The following is an 18,182-nucleotide window of genomic DNA, read 5'->3' on the forward strand; positions in this document are numbered from 1 at the left end:
CATCAAACACACACAGAGTCAAACACACACAGAGTCATCAAACACACACAGAGTCATCAAACGCACACAGAGTCATCAAACACACACAGAGTCATCAAACACACACAGAGTCATCAAACACACACAGAGTCAAACACACACAGAGTCATCAAACACACACAGAGTCATCAAACACACACAGAGTCATCAAACACACACAGAGTCATCAAACGCACACAGAGTCATCAAACACACACAGAGTCAAACACAGAGTCAAACACACAGAGTCATCAAACGCACACAGAGTCAAACACACACAGAGTCATCAAACACACACAGAGTCATCAAACACACAGAGTCAAACACACACAGAGTCATCAAACACACACAGAGTCATCAAACACACACAGAGTCATCAAACACACACAGAGTCAAACACACACAGAGTCATCAAACACACACAGAGTCAAACACACACAGAGTCATCAAACACACACAGAGTCATCAAACACACACAGAGTCATCAAACACACACAGAGTCAAACACACACAGAGTCATCAAACACACACAGAGTCAAACACACACAGAGTCATCAAACACACACAGAGTCATCAAACACACACAGAGTCATCAAACACACACAGAGTCATCAAACGCACACAGAGTCAAACACAGAGTCAAACACACACAGAGTCATCAAACACACACAGAGTCATCAAACACACACAGAGTCATCAAACGCACACAGAGTCAAACGCACACAGAGTCATCAAACACACACAGAGTCATCAAACACACACAGAGTCATCAAACGCACACAGAGTCAAACACAGAGTCAAACACACACAGAGTCATCAAACACACAGAGTCAAACGCACGCAGAGTCATCAAACACACACAGAGTCATCAAACACACAGAGTCATCAAACACACACAGAGTCATCAAACGCACACAGAGTCAAACACACACAGAGTCATCAAACACACACAGAGTCATCAAACACACACAGAGTCATCAAACGCACACAGAGTCAAACACAGAGTCAAACACACACAGAGTCATCAAACGCACAGAGTCAAACGCACGCAGAGTCAAACACACACAGAGTCATCAAACACACACAGAGGCATTGTACTGGATCTCAGGAGGGTTCAAACACTCACAGTCAAACGCACACAGAGTCATCAAACACACACAGAGTCATCAAACGCACACAGAGTCATCAAACGCACACAGAGTCATTGTACTGGATCTCAGGAGTGTTCAAACACACACAGTCATCAAATGCACACAGAGTCAGTCCCCTCCCCTCCTCACATGTATTCGATGGTCCCACAGAAGGTGTGTGTGACTGTGCCGTCGTGAATAGACTCTTTGCACAGCCCGAAATCCGTCAGCTTGATATGTCCTGAAAAACAGAACAAGATTCACACACCCCTCCATCTCTCTCCATCTCTCTCCATCTCTCTCTCCATCTATCTCTCCATCTCCCTCCATCTCTCTCCATCTCTCTCCCTCTCCCTCTCCCTCTCTCTCCATCTCTCTCTCTCTCTCCATCTCTCTCCATCTCTCTCTCTGAGATGGGAATCAGACTTCCACAGCAGTGTCACCCAGTCCAGGTTTTACTGCTACCAGCTTGATCAGCCCCAGTGTGTCTAGCTAACAAGCTCAGGTGTGTCTTATTATTAAACTCCTAGTGAAACCAGGACTGGATCACACTGCTGTGCAGCGGGAGTCTGATTCCCAGCCCTGTCGATAGACATTGGTTGATGGAGGTTTGTAGCTGATTTTATAGTGAAGAGAGCTACAGGATATTGGTGGGGACTGTGGGATATTTAGACAGAGAGATCAGGGCTGGGAATCAGACTCCTATCGCACAGCAGTGTCACCCAGTCCAGGTTTTACTACCAGCTTGATCAGCCCCCAGTATGTCTAGCTAACAAGCTCAGGTGTGTCTTATTATTAAACTCCTAGTGAAACCAGGACCGGATCACACTGCTGTGCAGCGGGAGTCTGATTCCCAGCCCTGTATAGTATTGCAAACTGAACCACAGCCCAGAGCTCTCTATCCAGACAGACGCCCCCTTATAGTCATGGAATCCGAAATTTCTCCGTAACTTCGGCTCAATAAAGTTAATAATAAGTTTCATGACAACGGGCTCAGCGGTTCTCCGTATAAAGAGAAGACGTGTAAAATATACTCTGTGGAAACTGGCGCCATGTTGGCTCCAAGCAGAGCCGAGCATCTCATGCAAACCTATGGGGAGCAGAGCCAAGATGGCCGCCGGAAGGGGACGCAGTTTCCTACCAGGTGAAAGGCCGCCCCCTACTGTTCAATGGGAGAAGCGCGGCGCCCCGCGTGCTCTGGGGTTACCTTGCTGGTCCAGCATGATGTTTTCTGGTTTCAGGTCTCTGTAGAGGATCCCATTCGAATGCAGGTGGCCCAGAGCCAGTGTGATCTCAGCCAGGTAAAAACTACAAGCAAAGGAAAAAAATAAATAAAAAAAATATTTATATATATATATGAACCAACCATCTGCTTAAAAAAAACACACACACACAAACCATCACATAGACATACACACACACACAGACACATACACAGACACACAGACAGACACACAGACAGACAGACACACACACAGACACAGACACACACACACAGACAGACACACACACACACACACAGACACACTGACAGAGAAACACACACACAGAAACACACACACAGAGACAGACACACACACACACACACAGACACACACACACAGACACACACTGACAGAGACACACACAGACACACACACACAGACAGACACACACACTGACAGAGACACACACACAGACACACAGACACACACACTGACAGAGAAACACACACAGACACACACACACAGACACACACACTGACAGAGAAACACACACACACAGAAACACACACACACACAGACACACACAGACACACAAACACACAGAGAAACACACACAGACACAAACACACACACACACAGAGACACACACACACACACAGACACACACACACACACGTTCCTATTTTCTCGTCTCACCTGGCCGTGTCTTCCATGAAGATTCCTTCTCGTTCCAGCTGCATGAACAGCTCGCCACCTAGAGGAGGAGCGGAGGTATTGCAACATCAGCGCTACTGAAACTGAAAGAGACCGAGTCAAGCAGACCAGCTCTAGTTCGGGGCTCTAGTGCCTTCATCAGCGTGATTGAAACTAAACTGAGTCAAGCAGACCAGCTCTAGTTTGGGGCTCTAGTGCCTTCATCAGCGTGATTGAAACTAAACTGAGTCAAGCAGACCAGCTCTAGTTTGGGGCTCTAGTGCCTTCATCAGCGTGATTGAAACTAAACTGAGTCCAGCAGACCAGCTCTAGTTCGGGGCTCTAGTGCCTTCATCAGCGTGATTGAAACTAAACTGAGTCCAGCAGACCAGCTCTAGTTTGGGGCTCCAGCGCCTTCATGATCATTATTATTGAGGTGAACGCGAGTCCAGCAGCCCCGCGTCGCTCCCTGCTCACCGATCAGGCACTCCAGGATCAGGTAGAGCTTCCCTCCCGTCTGAAAGGCGTACTTCAGGTCCACGATGAAGGGGTGCTTCACCGCCTCCAGAATGTTCCGCTCTGCTTTCGTGTGCGCCGTGTCCTTGGCGTTGCACACGATCTTCGCCTGCGAGAAAATGAACGAACAACAATAATAATAATCATCATCCTCATCATCATCATCATCATCATCCTCATCATCATCATCGTCATCATCACCATCGTCATCATCACTTTCAAATTTCATTTTCTACATCTTTGTGATGTTGTCTCCAATAATTCAGAGCGCTTATCATTATTTAAGGTAATGAAATACTGACTCCCTGTGCTTTACCACACCTCTCAGTGCTTTACAATGCTTCCCTATGCTTTACCAGACCTCTCTGTGTTTTACAATGCTTCCCTATGCTTTACCAGACCTCTCTGTGCTTTACAATGCTTCCCTATGCTTTACCAGACCTCTCTGTGCTTTACAATGCTTCCCTATGCTTTACCAGACCTCTCTGTGCTTTACAACGCTTCCCTATGCTTTACCAGACCTCTCTGTGCTTTACAATGCTTCCCTATGCTTTACCACACCTCTCTGTGCTTTACAATGCTTCCCTATGCTTTACCACACCTCTCTGTGCTTTACAATGCTTCCCTGTGCTTTACCAGACCTCTCTGTGCTTTACAATGCTTCCCTGTGCTTTACCAGACCTCTCTGTGCTTTACAATGCTTCCCTATGCTTTACCAGACCTCTCTGTGCTTTACAATGCTTCCCTATGCTTTACCAGACCTCTCTGTGCTTTACAATGCTTCCCTATGCTTTACCACACCTCTCTGTGCTTTACAATGCTTCCCTATGCTTTACCAGACCTCTCTGTGCTTTACAATGCTTCCCTATGCTTTACCACACCTCTCTGTGCTTTACAATGCTTCCCTATGCTTTACCACACCTCTCTGTGCTTTACAATGCTTCCCTATGCTTTACCAGACCTCTCTGTGCTTTACAATGCTTCCCTATGCTTTACCACACCTCTCTGTGCTTTACAATGCTTCCCTGTGCTGTGCTGTGCTGTGCTGTGCTGTGCTGTGCTGTGCTGGGTTTGTTTACATGAACGGCATGAATTACCTTTCGCAGAACTTTCATTGCAAAGATTTTGCCAGTATTTGCACCCTGAACTTTTCTCACTTGGAAAACCTGAGAAAGACAAGATAGTGCGTTATTATTATTATTACTACTATCATTATTATTAGTAGTAGTATTATTACAGCGATGGCCAAAAGACATCAGGAAGCCCCCCCCCCTCTCCCTCACCCTCCCGTACCCCCCCCTCACCTTGCCGTACCCCCCTTTCCCCAGGACCCTCAGCAGCTCAAAGCACTCGGGTCCGATCCTCTCGGTGCCTCTGTTCACAATGTCAGAGGAGATCTCGATCTCCTTACAGTCTCCAGACCTGAAACCAGACAGAGAGCCAGTCAGAGACATCACCCCCCCAAACACGAGAGAGACACACACACAGTGACATCACCCCCCCCCCCGAAACACGAGAGAGACACACACACAGTGACATCACCCCCCCCGAAACACGAGAGAGAGACACACACACAGTGACATCACCCCCCCCCCAAACACGAGAGAGACACACACACAGTGACATCACCCATTCTGAAAAGAGTTTAGTTTCATTAAAGCTGCAGACAGACAGACAGACAGACAGACAGACAGACAGACAGACAGACAGACAGAGCCTCACAATCCTGTTCAGTTTGACGCTACAATATAATCCCTTCTTCTTGGTGTCTGTGTTAGTTTACTACATTCTGAAGAGAGTTTAGTTTCATTAAAGCTGCAGACAGACAGACAGACAGACAGACAGACAGACAGACAGACAGACAGACAGACAGACAGAGCCCCACAATCCTGTTCAGTTTGACGCTACAATATAATCCCTTCTTCTTGGGGTCTGTGTTAGTTTACTACATTCTGAAAAGAGTTTAGTTTCATTAAACCTGCAGACAGACAGACAGATAGCCCCCACACAGACAGCCTCCACAGACAGACACACACACAGACAGACACACACAGACAGACACACACAGAGACAGACAGACAGACATACTGACACACACAGACAGACAGACAGACACACAGACAGACACACACACACAGACAGACAGACAGACACACAGACAGACACACACACACAGACAGACAGACAGACACACACACAGACACACACACCCCCCCCCCCCAGATTCCGCTCCTCTCAATAACTTGCGAGCCCCCGAAGCTCCTGAGCGAGTTTCCTCACAATCGCTCGATCACTTCTCCAGATAAATCTGTTTAGTTTTATTATTATTTTATTTAATCAGATTCGTTTCCAACACTTACAGGTCTGGTTCAATCCCGGTGAATTCAAACTCTTCATCCTGAGAAAAAATAAATAAAACAATATCAATAAATACATAAACAAATCCAGAGATTACAAGAGACCGCAGAGCGCACTGAAACAGGTCCAATCTGGATAATTACACAGTGCGTTCCAATCTGGGACAGGAATCAGACTCCCGCTGCACAGCAGTGTGATCCGGTCCTGGTTTCACTAGGAGTTTAATAATAAGACACACCTGAGCTTGTTAGCTAGTCACACTGGGGGCTGATCCAGCTGGTAGTAAAACCTGGACTGGGTGACACTGCTGTGCAATAGGAGTCTGATTACCAGCCCTGCAATGTAATTCCAGTCCACTCCAGTCTAGTGATATTAAACTGCAGTTACAATGTAATTCCAGTCCAGTCTAGTGATATTAAACTGCAGTTACAATGTAATTCCAGTCCAGTCCAGTCTAGTGATATTAAACTGCAGTTACAATGTAATTCCAGTCCAGTCTAGTGATATTAAACTGCAGTTACAATGTAATTCCAGTCCAGTCTAGTGATATTAAACTGCAGTTACAATGTAATTCCAGTCCAGTCTAGTGATATTAAACTGCAGTTACAATGTAATTCCAGTCCAGTCCAGTCTAGTGATATTAAACTGCAGTTACAATGTAATTCCAGTCCAGTCTAGTGATATTAAACTGCAGTTACAATGTAATTCCAGTCCAGTCTAGTGATATTAAACTGCAGTTACAATGTAATTCCAGTCCAGTCTAGTGATATTAAACTGCAGTTACAATGTAATTCCAGTCCAGTCTAGTGATATTAAACTGCAGTTACAATGTAATTCCAGTCCAGTCCAGTCTAGTGATATTAAACTGCAGTTACAATGTAATTCCAGTCCAGTCTAGTGATATTAAACTGCAGTTACAATGTAATTCCAGTCCAGTCTAGTGATATTAAACTGCAGTTACAATGTAATTCCAGTCCAGTCTAGTGATATTAAACTGCAGTTACAATGTAATTCCAGTCCAGTCCAGTCTAGTGATATTAAACTGCAGTTACAATGTAATTCCAGTCCAGTCTAGTGATATTAAACTGCAGTTACAATGTAATTCCAGTCCAGTCTAGTGATATTAAACTGCAGTTACAATGTAATTCCAGTCCAGTCTAGTGATATTAAACTGCAGTTACAATGCTGTTTAATATCACTATAAGTAAACTGCGTGCGAATCCGGTTTTTCCAGTGTGTCGTTGCGGTGTATATATATATTTTAAGCCCGGGCGTGGACCGTAGTCTTTCGTAGAGGTGTGTCGTCTGTCAATATTAACAATTTCATGCCCGGAGACCTCATATGGGGGCACGTTATGATAGAAATTTGCACACCGCGGTAGAACTCGCTTGGAAAGGAGTCCTAGCAAGATTTAACATTATACAAAATGCATTAATGACATTTTAAAAAGAAAGTTAGTTTACTGCGAGCGTCTAAAAACATCCACGAGTTTTTTAAAATGCGTTTTGGGTTCTCAAAGCGAATCGTGCGCTCACCTCGTCACCGGCCACTTCTTCCAGGTCGCTTAGGTCTTCACTTTCCAAATCAAAGTCAAACACGCCGGCCATCGCTTCGGTCACTAAAAGCCCTCCTTTTATCCGACACGCCGATACGACCTCCTGTATCCGATCATAACAAACAATAACCGCACGCTTCTTCGGATCCGGCTTTCCTGAGGGGTTTAAACTGCGCTGACGTCATCCACCAGCGCGGATGACGAGGCCTCCCTCCGGGGAAGCGCAGGGAACGATGACGTATACGCAAGGGGGGCGGGGTCGCAGTTTTTAAAAAAAAAAAAATTTTATCGAATGAAAAAAAAAATATCGCTGAATGTAGAATCGAAAGTTTTATATAAGAAATTAAATCAGACTGACACGCGTTTTGCGTTTTGCAAGTGCTTTGTAAGACTTACGATAAATGTTTTGTGTCTTAAATATTATTATTATTATAATTATAATTATAATTATAATTATAATTATAATTATAATTATAATTATAATTTAATTTAATTTAATTTAATTTAATTTAATTTAATATGGGTTACCGTTGTACAATAAATCAATAAATAATATTTCCACAAAAAAAAGAAAAAAGTTATAGCTGGAGATGCCGGGGATTGAACCCGGGGCCTCATACATGCAAAGCATGCGCTCTACCACTGAGCTACATCCCCGCTCCTGTTCGCTCATTCCCGGTTATCGCAACGCGACTCTCTCCGCCGTCTCCTTCTCCTCCTCCCATCATTCCCGAAGTCACGCTAACCATTAGGTCATCAAACAGAACGTCGAATTCCACGAGCCCGGATAGCTCAGTCGGTAGAGCATCAGACTTTTAATCTGAGGGTCCAGGGTTCAAGTCCCTGTTCGGGCGGAAATATTATTATTATTGTTATTTATTTTTAATTAAATAAATAAATAAATAAATAAATAAATATCTATATCTATAGCCATATCTACTGTTTAACGGCGTTTTTTTTTTAAGTTTAGATAAAATATCACAAACCCATCATAATAATTAATAATATTGTATCTGAAGTATGTGCAAACTATGTGTCTATTTAAAGAAAAAAAATACTCACGCCCGAACAGGGACTTGAACCCTGGACCCTCAGATTAAAAGTCTGATGCTCTACCGACTGAGCTATCCGGGCTCTGTGAGACTTGCTATCCGGGCTCTGAGAGACTCGTTATCCGGGCTCTGAGAGACTCGCTATCCGGACTGCAAGAGGTTTAACTAAAACTGGACAGACGAATCAGTGACATTAACCTTTTAAAATCACAGAACCACTTTAGAACTTGAGCCGACTTTTATTTTCCCACATCCCTTTAATTTACTAGATCCCTTTTACGCAGTGTTGATTCTGATATTTTTGTCGGCAAGGAAATAATAGATTTTAAAAGCTCCATTTAACAAATTATTTGTAAAAAACAACACAAAAATGTTGTTGTCCTGTATACGAGATAAAGGAATTCCATGTTTTAAAATTATTTCACTTGAATTAGCGTTCCTCTGCTCGACCAAAAATAATTCAGGACTGAAAAGAAAGGGCTGCGTTTCTTTACACGTGTGTCTCGACCGGCTATTCCTGAGGGCGCAGCGCCATCTGGTGGAAGGATGCAGAACTGCAGGCTGCTTTGTAAAAACTCGTTGATGAGGTCATACGCGCTCCCGTTCTATCACGGTGGCCGGTTAGCTCAGTTGGTTAGAGCGTGGTGCTAATAACGCCAAGGTCGCGGGTTCGATCCCCGTACGGGCCAGGTGGGATATCTTTAGGTCTATATTTTTATGTCTAAACATATCATTCAATAATACAGCAGATAACAGTGTCAGTGATATGATTAAATACAAAATACTACAGATTAAATAACACTTGTGACAGCTTACAGTACTCTAAAGTACAGGATTAAATGCAGTAAAATAATTCTGAAAGCACCGATCGTATCTTTTTCCGGGTCTCGATGCTCCTTGATGTGTCTGTGATCCCTTCATGTTTATTGCGGACTGAAATATCAGCCTTATCTGCGTCCCTCCTAAAAGCTACGATCGGTGCTCTCAGAAATGTATTGTTGTCATGTTGTTCTGAATTATGAAGGATAGGTGTAAATGCTTCCAAACTAGTTTTGAAATGTTGGGTAAAAAATAATTATATATTTTTTTTGTTTCAATGGCTAGTTTTTATTTGGAGGAAGAAAAAAATGATATGTTTAGACATAAAAATATCCCACCTGGCCCGTACGGGGATCGAACCCGCGACCTTGGCGTTATTAGCACCACGCTCTAACCAACTGAGCTAACCGGCCACCCGTAGATCGGACAGGCACCACAGATCTGTCATTTTCATAGATTTAAACAGCCTTTACGCTGCTAGTTTACACATTAACAACGCCCACATTTATATGAATTTATATGTAATACAAAACGTACGTGTTTTTCAACGTGGCGGTATCGAGCAAAGAAACTACAGTTCCCAGAATTCTCAGCGAACTTCCGCTTTTTCCTTCCCCCCCCCCCAAAGCCCATGTGAGTGAAGTCAGCATGGCCGCTCCCGTGATTCGGACGTGTTTGGGGAGGTCGCGCTCGGTTCAGCTTCAAATATCGGGGTTCAGGGCGAACAGCGGAGGGGTGCCCGGATTTTTTAAGGGGCTCAGGTGAGAACGAGGCTGCAGGGTTTTTATTTTGAGGGGAGCGGGGTGTCCTGATGTGTAATCCTAACTGTGAAGGTACCCGAGCGCCACTAAAAATAGAGATTTTCTTAAACAATTATTATTATTATTATTATTATTATTATTATTATTATAAGAATTCACATTGTATTTGTATGCTGAACTTACAGCAACACATATAATGGTAGGTAATGCATTGATCTAATTTCTACAGGGATTGACACAAAATGTCTCTCTCCGACTTGTCAGAATTATTTACTATAATTAACTGTGTGTTTGTGTCTGTCTGTCAGTGCGTGTGTATGGACGCGGTTTGTAATTGTAAAACGCAGTTACAAACTTAGTTTTACAATTACAAGCTGTGTTTCTGCGCTCACGGATGTTTGATAGTTATTTCACCCCATACGTGTGTACGTGTGTGTGTGTGTGTGTGTGTGTGTGTGTGTGTGTGTGTGTGTGTGTGTGTGTGTGTGTGTGTGTGTGTGTGTGTGTGTGTGTGTGTGTGTAGATAGAGATAATCTATATAGATAGATAGATAGATAGACTGACTATATGCCTACAAAATCCCTGACTTTGTGCAAGTGTACCTAGAAGAATTGATGCTGTTTTGAAGGCAAAGGGTGGTCACACCAAATATGGATTTGATTTAGATTTTTCTTCTGTTCACTCACTTTGCATTTTGTTAATTGATAAATATAAACTATTAACATGTCTATTTTTGAAAGCATTCTTACTTTACAGCATTTTTTCACACCTGCCTAAAACTTTTGCACAGTACTGTATATATAGATATATAGATAGATAGAATGATATAATCTATATATATATATAGATATAATCTATAGATAGATAGATAGATAGATAGATAGATAGATAGATGTAGATATGTAACATCAATAACATTATTTTACAACAGACCCCAGAAAGAAGCGACAAAGACCCCCGACAGCACCCTGCAGGAGGAGCCCAGCGCCCTCCCTGGGAGCCAGCCCCCTGCAACACAGCCACAGCGCCCCCTACTGAAACCTCCAGGCAAAGCCAGGCAGTACTGCCCTCCCCAGGACCTGATCCAGCGCATCCAGGGGCTGGTCCTTCAAACCTACAGCGGGGCGGGGTCCGGGGAGTGGGCGGAGCTCCCGCTGGGGCGGGGCCAGGAGCGGTACCCGCCTCCTCAAGGCCGCGTCGGAGCAGCTGGGCCGGGCCGTGCCGAACTCGCAGCTGTACCGCATGAGAAAGGTCCAGGATGTGGTGGAGTTCTACAGCGCCCCTTACAAGAGAGAGGGCTCCAGGTTCGAGGACCTGAGCGACGCGAGAGACCTGCTGCCCCCCAATCTGAAGATTCGCTGGGGTTACGAGGGGGGGAGATGAGGGGGGCGGGGTGCGGTGATGAGGGGGCCGGGGGGGAGATGAGGGGGCAGGGCGGAGAGATGAGGGGGGGCTCGTAATAAAGTATCTGTTTCTGAATTCTGTCTTTTGGATTATTATTATTATTATTATTATTATTATTATTATTATTATTATTATTATTATTATCATCATAAATCACCTCCAGTTTTCAGCCCATCTTGCTCGTTTGGTTGTTAGTAGCTTATTGATCCCAGAATCTCATCAAGCAGCTTCTTGAAGGATCCCAGGGTGTCAGCTTCAACAACATTACTGGGGAGTTGGTTCCAGACCCTCACAATTCTCTGTGTAAAAAAAGTGCCTCCTATTTTCTGTTCTGAATGCCCCTTTATCTAATCTCCATTTGTGACCCCTGGTCCTTGTTTCTTTTTTCAGGTCGAAAAAGTCCTCTGGGTCGACATTGTCATATATATATATATATATATATATATATATATATATATATATATATGTATATATATGGAATTTTTTTCAATTTATTTATTTTTTCGTCAAATGTGTAAAAAAAAATAATAAAATAAACTTCTTAAAAAAAAAGGAGACATGCGCCAACCGGGACTCGAACCCGGGTCGCAAGAATGGGAATCTTGCATGATACCCCTACACCACTGGCGCAGGTGATGGAGGAGTCACTGCGGGGGCATCGACACGTCACGGGCTGCTCCTGGAACGCTGGAATAGAACGCTGAGAGCCACCGAAATCTATCCACGCGCTTGCTGTGACGTCATTTACCACCGCGTCACGTCCAGCTGAAGGAATCCCCGGCCCGAAGTGTCCTGTTATTACAGATTTTATAAAAATCAATTACTCACGGTTTATTTGTATTACCGTTTTTAATTATTTTTTTGTTTTAAAATGACATTGTATGCAAAATCTACCGTAGGCAAAGCTGCTATCCTCACACAGGACGGGTTAGTTAAGACTGGATGGTTGGTTATCTTATACTGATCTGATATGTATCCTTACCGCTGAATCTGCACGCTTGTAGGGACCAATTCTGGAGGTTCACCTAACCCCAAACAATTCAATCCGAGGCGCGTTGAGTTAGATCAAGTCTATTTATTTGAAGGTTCACACACAGATGTTACAGAGCGCTCCGGAGACCCACTCAACCGGCACTTTATCAGTACAAGGAAGAATGCGATCTACCTGAATTCCCTTTTACATCACTCTACAGCATTCTCTATTCGAAACATTGCATCAATAATATTCTAACACACAGCAGTTAATTCAGTCTTGTACCAATCACCTTGCAGCCCACGTCTGTAACTCTTAGCTTCTCTTTTCAACCCTATCGAGAAAAACAACCACATGTGGTCATACCACCAAATGGTGAAGCAGTTAAAACTGGTCCCGCTGTCCTACAATCCATTCCCCACCCATCCTTACACCACCTCACCCCAACTATTATCTATATGAGGCGCTCAAAACTTAGCCAAGTGCATGAGTTCGCTTACAACTTAATAGAATTATTCCTTCACGCTTTACATGCGCTTTTCCGGGTCTCGATGCCCCTTGATGTGTCTGTGATCCCTTCGTGTTTACTGCGGACTGAAATATCAGCTCTATCTGCGTCCCTCCTAAAAGCTACGATCGGTGCTCTCAGAAAAGTATTTTTGTCATGTTTTTTCTGATTATGAAGTATAGGTGTAAATGCTTCCAAACTAGTTTTGAAATGCTGGGTAATAAAATCCCACTGACTCATTGTGTGACCCTGAGCAAGTCACTTCACCTCCTTGTGCTCCGTCTTTCGGGTGAGACGTAGTTGTAAATGACTCTGCAGCTGATGCATAGTTCACACACCCGAGTCTCTGTAAGTCGCCTTGGATAAAGGCGTCTGCTAAATAAACTAATAATAATGATAATAAATAAATAATTGTATGGAATATTTTTTTTGTTTCAATGATTAGTTTTTATTTGAAGAAAAAATATATATATAGACGTAAAAATATCCCACCTGGCCCGTACGGGGATCGAACCCGCGACCTTGGCGTTATTAGCACCACGCTCTAACCAACTGAGCTAACCGGCCACCGTGAGAGAAAGGCAGCGCGTATGACCTCATCAACGAGTTTTTACAAAGCAGCCTGCAGTTCCGCATCCTTCCACCAGATGGCGCTGCGCCCTCAGGAATAGCCGGTCGAGACACACGTGTAAAGAAACGAAACCCTTAATGTCACTGATTCGTCTGTCCAGTTTTACTTAAACCTCTTGGAGCCCGGATAGTGAGTCTTACAGAGCCCGGATAGCGAGTCTCTCAGAGCCCGGATAGCGAGTCTCTCAGAGCCCGGATAGCGAGTCTTACAGAGCCCGGATAGCGAGTCTCTCAGAGCCCGGATAGCGAGTCTCTCAGAGCCCGGATAGCGAGTCTCTCAGAGCCCGGATAGCGAGTCTCACAGATCCCGGATAGCGAGTCTCACAGAGCCCGGATAGCGAGTCTCACAGAGCCCGGATAGCGAGTCTCACAGAGCCCGGATAGCGAGTCTCTCAGAGCCCGGATATCGAGCCTCTCAGAGCCCGGATAGCGAGTCTCTCAGAGCCCGGATAGCGAGTCTCTCAGAGCCCGGATATCGAGCCTCTCAGAGCCCGGATAGCGAGTCTCACAGAGCCCGGATAGCGAGTCTCACAGAGGCCGGATAGCGAGTCTCTCAGAGCCCGGATAGCGAGTCTCACAGAGCCTGGATAGGGAGTCTCTCAGAGCCCGGATAGCGAGTCTCACAGAGCCCGGATAGCGAGTCTCTCAGAGCCTGGATAGGGAGTCTCTCAGAGCCCGGATAGCGAGTCTCACAGAGCCCGGATAGCGAGTCTCTCAGAGCCCGGATAGCGAGTCTCACAGAGCCCGGATAGCGAGTCTCAGAGCCCGGATAGCGAGTCTCGCAGAGCCCGGATAGCGAGTCTCTCAGAGCACGGATAGCGAGTCTCACAGAGCCCGGATAGCGAGTCTCTCAGAGCCCGGATAGCGAGTCTCACAGAGCCCGGATAGGGAGTCTCTCAGAGCCCGGATAGCGAGTCTCACAGAGCCCGGATAGCGAGTCTCTCAGAGCCTGGATAGGGAGTCTCTCAGAGCCCGGATAGCGAGTCTCACAGAGCCCGGATAGCGAGTCTCTCAGAGCCCGGATAGCGAGTCTCACAGAGCCCGGATAGCGAGTCTCAGAGCCCGGATAGCGAGTCTCGCAGAGCCCGGATAGCGAGTCTCTCAGAGCACGGATAGCGAGTCTCACAGAGCCCGGATAGCGAGTCTCTCAGAGCACGGATAGCGAGTCTCACAGAGCCCGGATAGCGAGTCTCACAGAGCCCGGATAGCGAGTCTCAGAGCCCGGATAGCGAGTCTCGCAGAGCCCGGATAGCGAGTCTCTCAGAGCACGGATAGCGAGTCTCACAGAGCCCGGATAGCGAGTCTCTCAGAGCACGGATAGCGAGTCTCACAGAGCCCGGATAACGAGTCTCGCAGAGCCCGGATAGCGAGTCTCTCAGAGCACGGATAGCGAGTCTCACAGAGCCCGGATAGCGAGTCTCTCAGAGCACGGATAGCGAGTCTCACAGAGCCCGGATAGCGAGTCTCACAGAGCCCGGATAGCTCAGTCGGTAGAGCATCAGACTTTTAATCTGAGGGTCCAGGGTTCAAGTCCCTGTTCGGGCGGATACTTTTTTTTTTTTTTTTTTTTTTTAAATTAATGCGATAAAAAAAGACCAAAATACACAGTTTCTCTGGTCCGAATGAAACTAAAACATTGACTTTTAAAGCAGAGGGTAGCTCGTTATCATAGGTCCTGTCTGTCTGACAGAATTAGCTACCGTACCGAATATTGTTCAATATCTATCTCTCTCTCTCTCTCTCTCTCTCTCTCTCTCTCTCTCTCTCGTCCTCTCTCCTCTCCTCCTCTCTCTCTCTCTCTCTCTCTCTCTCTCTCTCTCTCTCTCTCAATTCAAATTGGCTTTATTGGCATGACAATAAAAATAATTGTGTTGCCAAAGCACATACATGGCATAACCAACTCAAATATACAGACAAATAATTTTTCTTAATACTAACAGTATCCCTCCTCCCTCTATATTAATACAGTAAACAGAATCCCTCCCTTCCCCTCTATATCAAACAGTACCCCCTTCCCCCCTCTATATTAAACAGAATCCCCCTCCCTCCCTCTATTAAACAGATTCCCCCTCCCTCCCTCTATTAAACAGAATCCCCCCTCCCTCAATTATACAATACCCCCTCCCTCCCTCCCTCCCTCTTTCTATATCAAACAGTACCCCCTTCCCCCCCTCTATATACAAACTCTTCATAAAGAGATCACCTCGCATCTAAATCCTGGAGGACCGTGAAACGCGCAGCCGCTCTAGAACGCGGAGAGAGAGAGTCTCTATGGTGTTTCCGGTGCCGAGAGAAGGTCGTTTTCCTGCGGGCTCTGCTGTTTGCAGGATTGAGCGGTGAGTCGAGTCAAGGTTGTCTTAAAAACAAAATAATTCACGATGTTTTTAAAGTTGCAAATGAAATTCGGGATGTTTCTTGTGAATGTATATCAGCGCTTGACTGTTTCTAATTCAGGTTAATGTGCCTGTCGCTTGAGTTTTATAATATAATAATAATACAGTGTGGACTCTGTGGTGTAACGCGGTTATTGGTATAATATTATTAAGATGAATATTGACGGCAGTTCTCGTGTTTTGTTTTGCAGTTTTGTTTTTTACGTCTAAACCAGATTAACCACGCTCTCGATATAAAACGTGCACGCTTTGAGATTTGATATTAGAGTTAGAAAGTTTTAGTATTTTGTTAGTACGTGTTTGTTTACGTCAAACTAAAGCCTCTCCCTCTCTCCTCTCTCCTCTCTCCCTCTGCCCTCTCTCCTCTCTCCTCTCTCCCGGCTCCTCTCTCTCCTCTCTCCCTCTCCCTCTCTCCTCTCTCCTCTCTCCTCCTCTCTCCCTCCTCTCCCTCTCCTCTCCTCTCCTCTCTCCTCTCTCCTCTCCTCTCTCCCTCTCCCTCTCCTCTCTCCTCTCTCCTCTCTCCTCTCCTCTCTCCTCTCCCCCTCCTCTCTCTCCTCTCTCCCCTCCTCTCCTCTCTCCCTCTCTCCTCTCCTCTCTCCTCTCCTCTCTCTCCTCTCTCCTCTCCCCTCCCTCCGCTCCTCTCTCCCCTCCTCCTCCCCTCCTCTCTCCCCTCCTCTCTCCTCTCTCCTCTCCCTCTCTCCTCTCTCCTCTCCTCTCTCCTCTCTCCCTCCTCTCTCCTCTCTCCCTCTCTCCTCTCTCTCTCCTCTCTCCTCCTCTCTCTCCTCTCTCTCTCTCTCTCCTCCTCTCTCCTCTCCCCTCCTCTCTCCTCTCTCCTCTCTCCCCTCCTCTCTCTCTCCTCCTCTCTCTCTCTCCTCTCCTCTCTCTCCTCCTCTCTCCTCTCCTCTCTCTCTCCTCTCTCCTCTCTCCCTCCTCTCTCCTCTCTCCCTCCCTCTCCCCTCCTCTCTCCTCTCCTCTCTCCCCTCCTCTCTCCTCTCTCCTCTCCTCTCCTCTCTCCTCTCTCCTCTCTCTCCTCTCTCTCTCTCTCTCTCCCTCTCCTCTCCTCTCTCCTCTCCTCTCTCCTCTCCTCTCTCCTCTCTCTCCTCTCCTCTCTCCTCTCTCCTCTCTCCTCTCCCTCTCTCCTCTCTCCTCTCCCTCCTCTCTCCTCTCTCCCTCCTCTCCTCCTCTCTCCTCTCTCCTCTCCTCTCTCTCCTCTCTCCTCTCTCCTCTCTCCTCTCCCCTCCTCTCTCTCTCTCTCTCCTCTCTCCCTCTCTCTCCTCTCTCCTCTCTCCTCTCTCCTCTCCTCTCTCCTCTCTCCCTCTCCTCTCTCCTCTCTCCCTCTCCTCTCCCTCTCTCCTCTCTCCTCTCTCCCTCTCTCCTCTCTCCTCTCCTCTCTCCTCTCTCCTCTCTCCTCTCCTCCTCTCTCCTCTCTCCCCTCCTCTCTCCCCTCCTCTCTCCCCCTCCTCTCTCCCTCTCTCCTCTCTCCTCTCCCTCTCTCCTCTCTCCTCTCCTCTCTCCTCTCCTCTCTCCTCTCTCCCCTCCTCTCCTCCTCTCTCCCCTCCTCTCTCCTCTCTCCTCTCTCCTCTCTCTCCCTCTCCTCTCTCCCTCCTCTCTCCTCTCCCCTCTCTCTCCCTCTCCCCTCCTCTCCTCTCTCTCTCTCCTCTCCTCTCTCCTCTCTCCTCTCCCCTCCTCTCTCCTCTCCCCTCCTCTCTCCTCTCCCTCCTCTCTCCCCTCCTCTCTCCTCTCTCCTCTCTCCTCTCTCCTCTCTCCTCTCCCCCTCCTCTCTCCTCTCTCCTCTCTCCCCTCCTCTCTCCTCTCTCCTCTCTCCCTCTCTCCTCTCTCCTCTCCTCTCCACCTCCTCTCTCCTCTCTCTCCTCTCTCCTCTCCCCCCTCTCTCCTCTCCCCTCTCTCTCCTTCTCTCCTCTCTCTCTCCTCTCCTCTCTCTGTGTCTGTGTCTCCTCTCTCTCTTCTCTCTGTCTCTCTCTCTCTCTCAATTCAATTCAATAAGCTTTATTGGCATGACAGGAATAAACAAGTTTTGCCAAAGCAACATCCCCCTACAAACAGACAGGTACAGTGTATAAACAGACACAATGAAAAGACAATTTTCACTGCAGGTTAATTTGTTTCTCTTAGACTGTGGGCAGGCAGTCACATATTCAGCAGCAT

The 18,182-nt window shown here is 46.3% G+C and overlaps 2 protein-coding genes and 8 non-coding genes across 10 annotated transcripts in view; 4 read left to right on the top strand and 6 right to left on the bottom strand.

Annotated features, from left to right (window-relative positions):
- The window catches only part of LOC117970725 (ribosomal protein S6 kinase beta-2-like), a 17,604-nt gene extending 9,914 nt beyond the window's left edge, over window positions 1-7,690 (bottom strand). The window contains exons 1-8 of the mRNA XM_059018634.1: window positions 7,457-7,690; window positions 5,923-5,960; window positions 4,867-4,984; window positions 4,660-4,728; window positions 3,524-3,671; window positions 3,050-3,107; window positions 2,356-2,456; window positions 1,299-1,389 (exon numbers count right to left, since the gene is read on the bottom strand). Of these exons, the coding sequence (XP_058874617.1) occupies window positions 1,299-1,389; window positions 2,356-2,456; window positions 3,050-3,107; window positions 3,524-3,671; window positions 4,660-4,728; window positions 4,867-4,984; window positions 5,923-5,960; window positions 7,457-7,528 (695 nt within the window). The 5' untranslated portion in view covers window positions 7,529-7,690. The remainder of the gene's footprint in view (window positions 1-1,298; window positions 1,390-2,355; window positions 2,457-3,049; window positions 3,108-3,523; window positions 3,672-4,659; window positions 4,729-4,866; window positions 4,985-5,922; window positions 5,961-7,456) is intronic.
- Window positions 7,691-8,061: 371 nt separating this feature from the next.
- trnaa-ugc (transfer RNA alanine (anticodon UGC)) lies at window positions 8,062-8,133 on the bottom strand. The gene has a single exon. It is a non-coding gene; the product is annotated as a tRNA-Ala (tRNA).
- Window positions 8,134-8,257: 124 nt separating this feature from the next.
- On the top strand, window positions 8,258-8,330 carry trnak-uuu (transfer RNA lysine (anticodon UUU)). Its single transcript has one exon. It is a non-coding gene; the product is annotated as a tRNA-Lys (tRNA).
- A 207-nt stretch (window positions 8,331-8,537) lies between these two features.
- trnak-uuu (transfer RNA lysine (anticodon UUU)) lies at window positions 8,538-8,610 on the bottom strand. The gene has a single exon. It is a non-coding gene; the product is annotated as a tRNA-Lys (tRNA).
- Window positions 8,611-9,143: 533 nt separating this feature from the next.
- On the top strand, window positions 9,144-9,217 carry trnai-aau (transfer RNA isoleucine (anticodon AAU)). The gene has a single exon. It is a non-coding gene; the product is annotated as a tRNA-Ile (tRNA).
- A 469-nt stretch (window positions 9,218-9,686) lies between these two features.
- On the bottom strand, window positions 9,687-9,760 carry trnai-aau (transfer RNA isoleucine (anticodon AAU)). Its single transcript has one exon. It is a non-coding gene; the product is annotated as a tRNA-Ile (tRNA).
- A 189-nt stretch (window positions 9,761-9,949) lies between these two features.
- LOC117410000 (uncharacterized) lies at window positions 9,950-11,568 on the top strand. Its single transcript, XM_059018633.1, has 2 exons — window positions 9,950-10,108; window positions 11,040-11,568. Exons 1-2 carry the CDS (start codon window positions 9,996-9,998, stop codon window positions 11,566-11,568), a joined length of 642 nt encoding a protein of 213 aa, XP_058874616.1. The 5' UTR covers window positions 9,950-9,995.
- Window positions 11,569-12,071: 503 nt separating this feature from the next.
- trnag-ccc (transfer RNA glycine (anticodon CCC)) lies at window positions 12,072-12,142 on the bottom strand. Its single transcript has one exon. It is a non-coding gene; the product is annotated as a tRNA-Gly (tRNA).
- A 1,344-nt stretch (window positions 12,143-13,486) lies between these two features.
- trnai-aau (transfer RNA isoleucine (anticodon AAU)) lies at window positions 13,487-13,560 on the bottom strand. Its single transcript has one exon. It is a non-coding gene; the product is annotated as a tRNA-Ile (tRNA).
- A 1,535-nt stretch (window positions 13,561-15,095) lies between these two features.
- On the top strand, window positions 15,096-15,168 carry trnak-uuu (transfer RNA lysine (anticodon UUU)). The gene has a single exon. It is a non-coding gene; the product is annotated as a tRNA-Lys (tRNA).
- Window positions 15,169-18,182: the final 3,014 nt, after the last annotated feature.

Source organism: Acipenser ruthenus, unplaced genomic scaffold (assembly GCF_902713425.1).
Source record: "Acipenser ruthenus unplaced genomic scaffold, fAciRut3.2 maternal haplotype, whole genome shotgun sequence".
In the NCBI taxonomy this organism is placed as follows: domain Eukaryota; kingdom Metazoa; phylum Chordata; class Actinopteri; order Acipenseriformes; family Acipenseridae; genus Acipenser; species Acipenser ruthenus.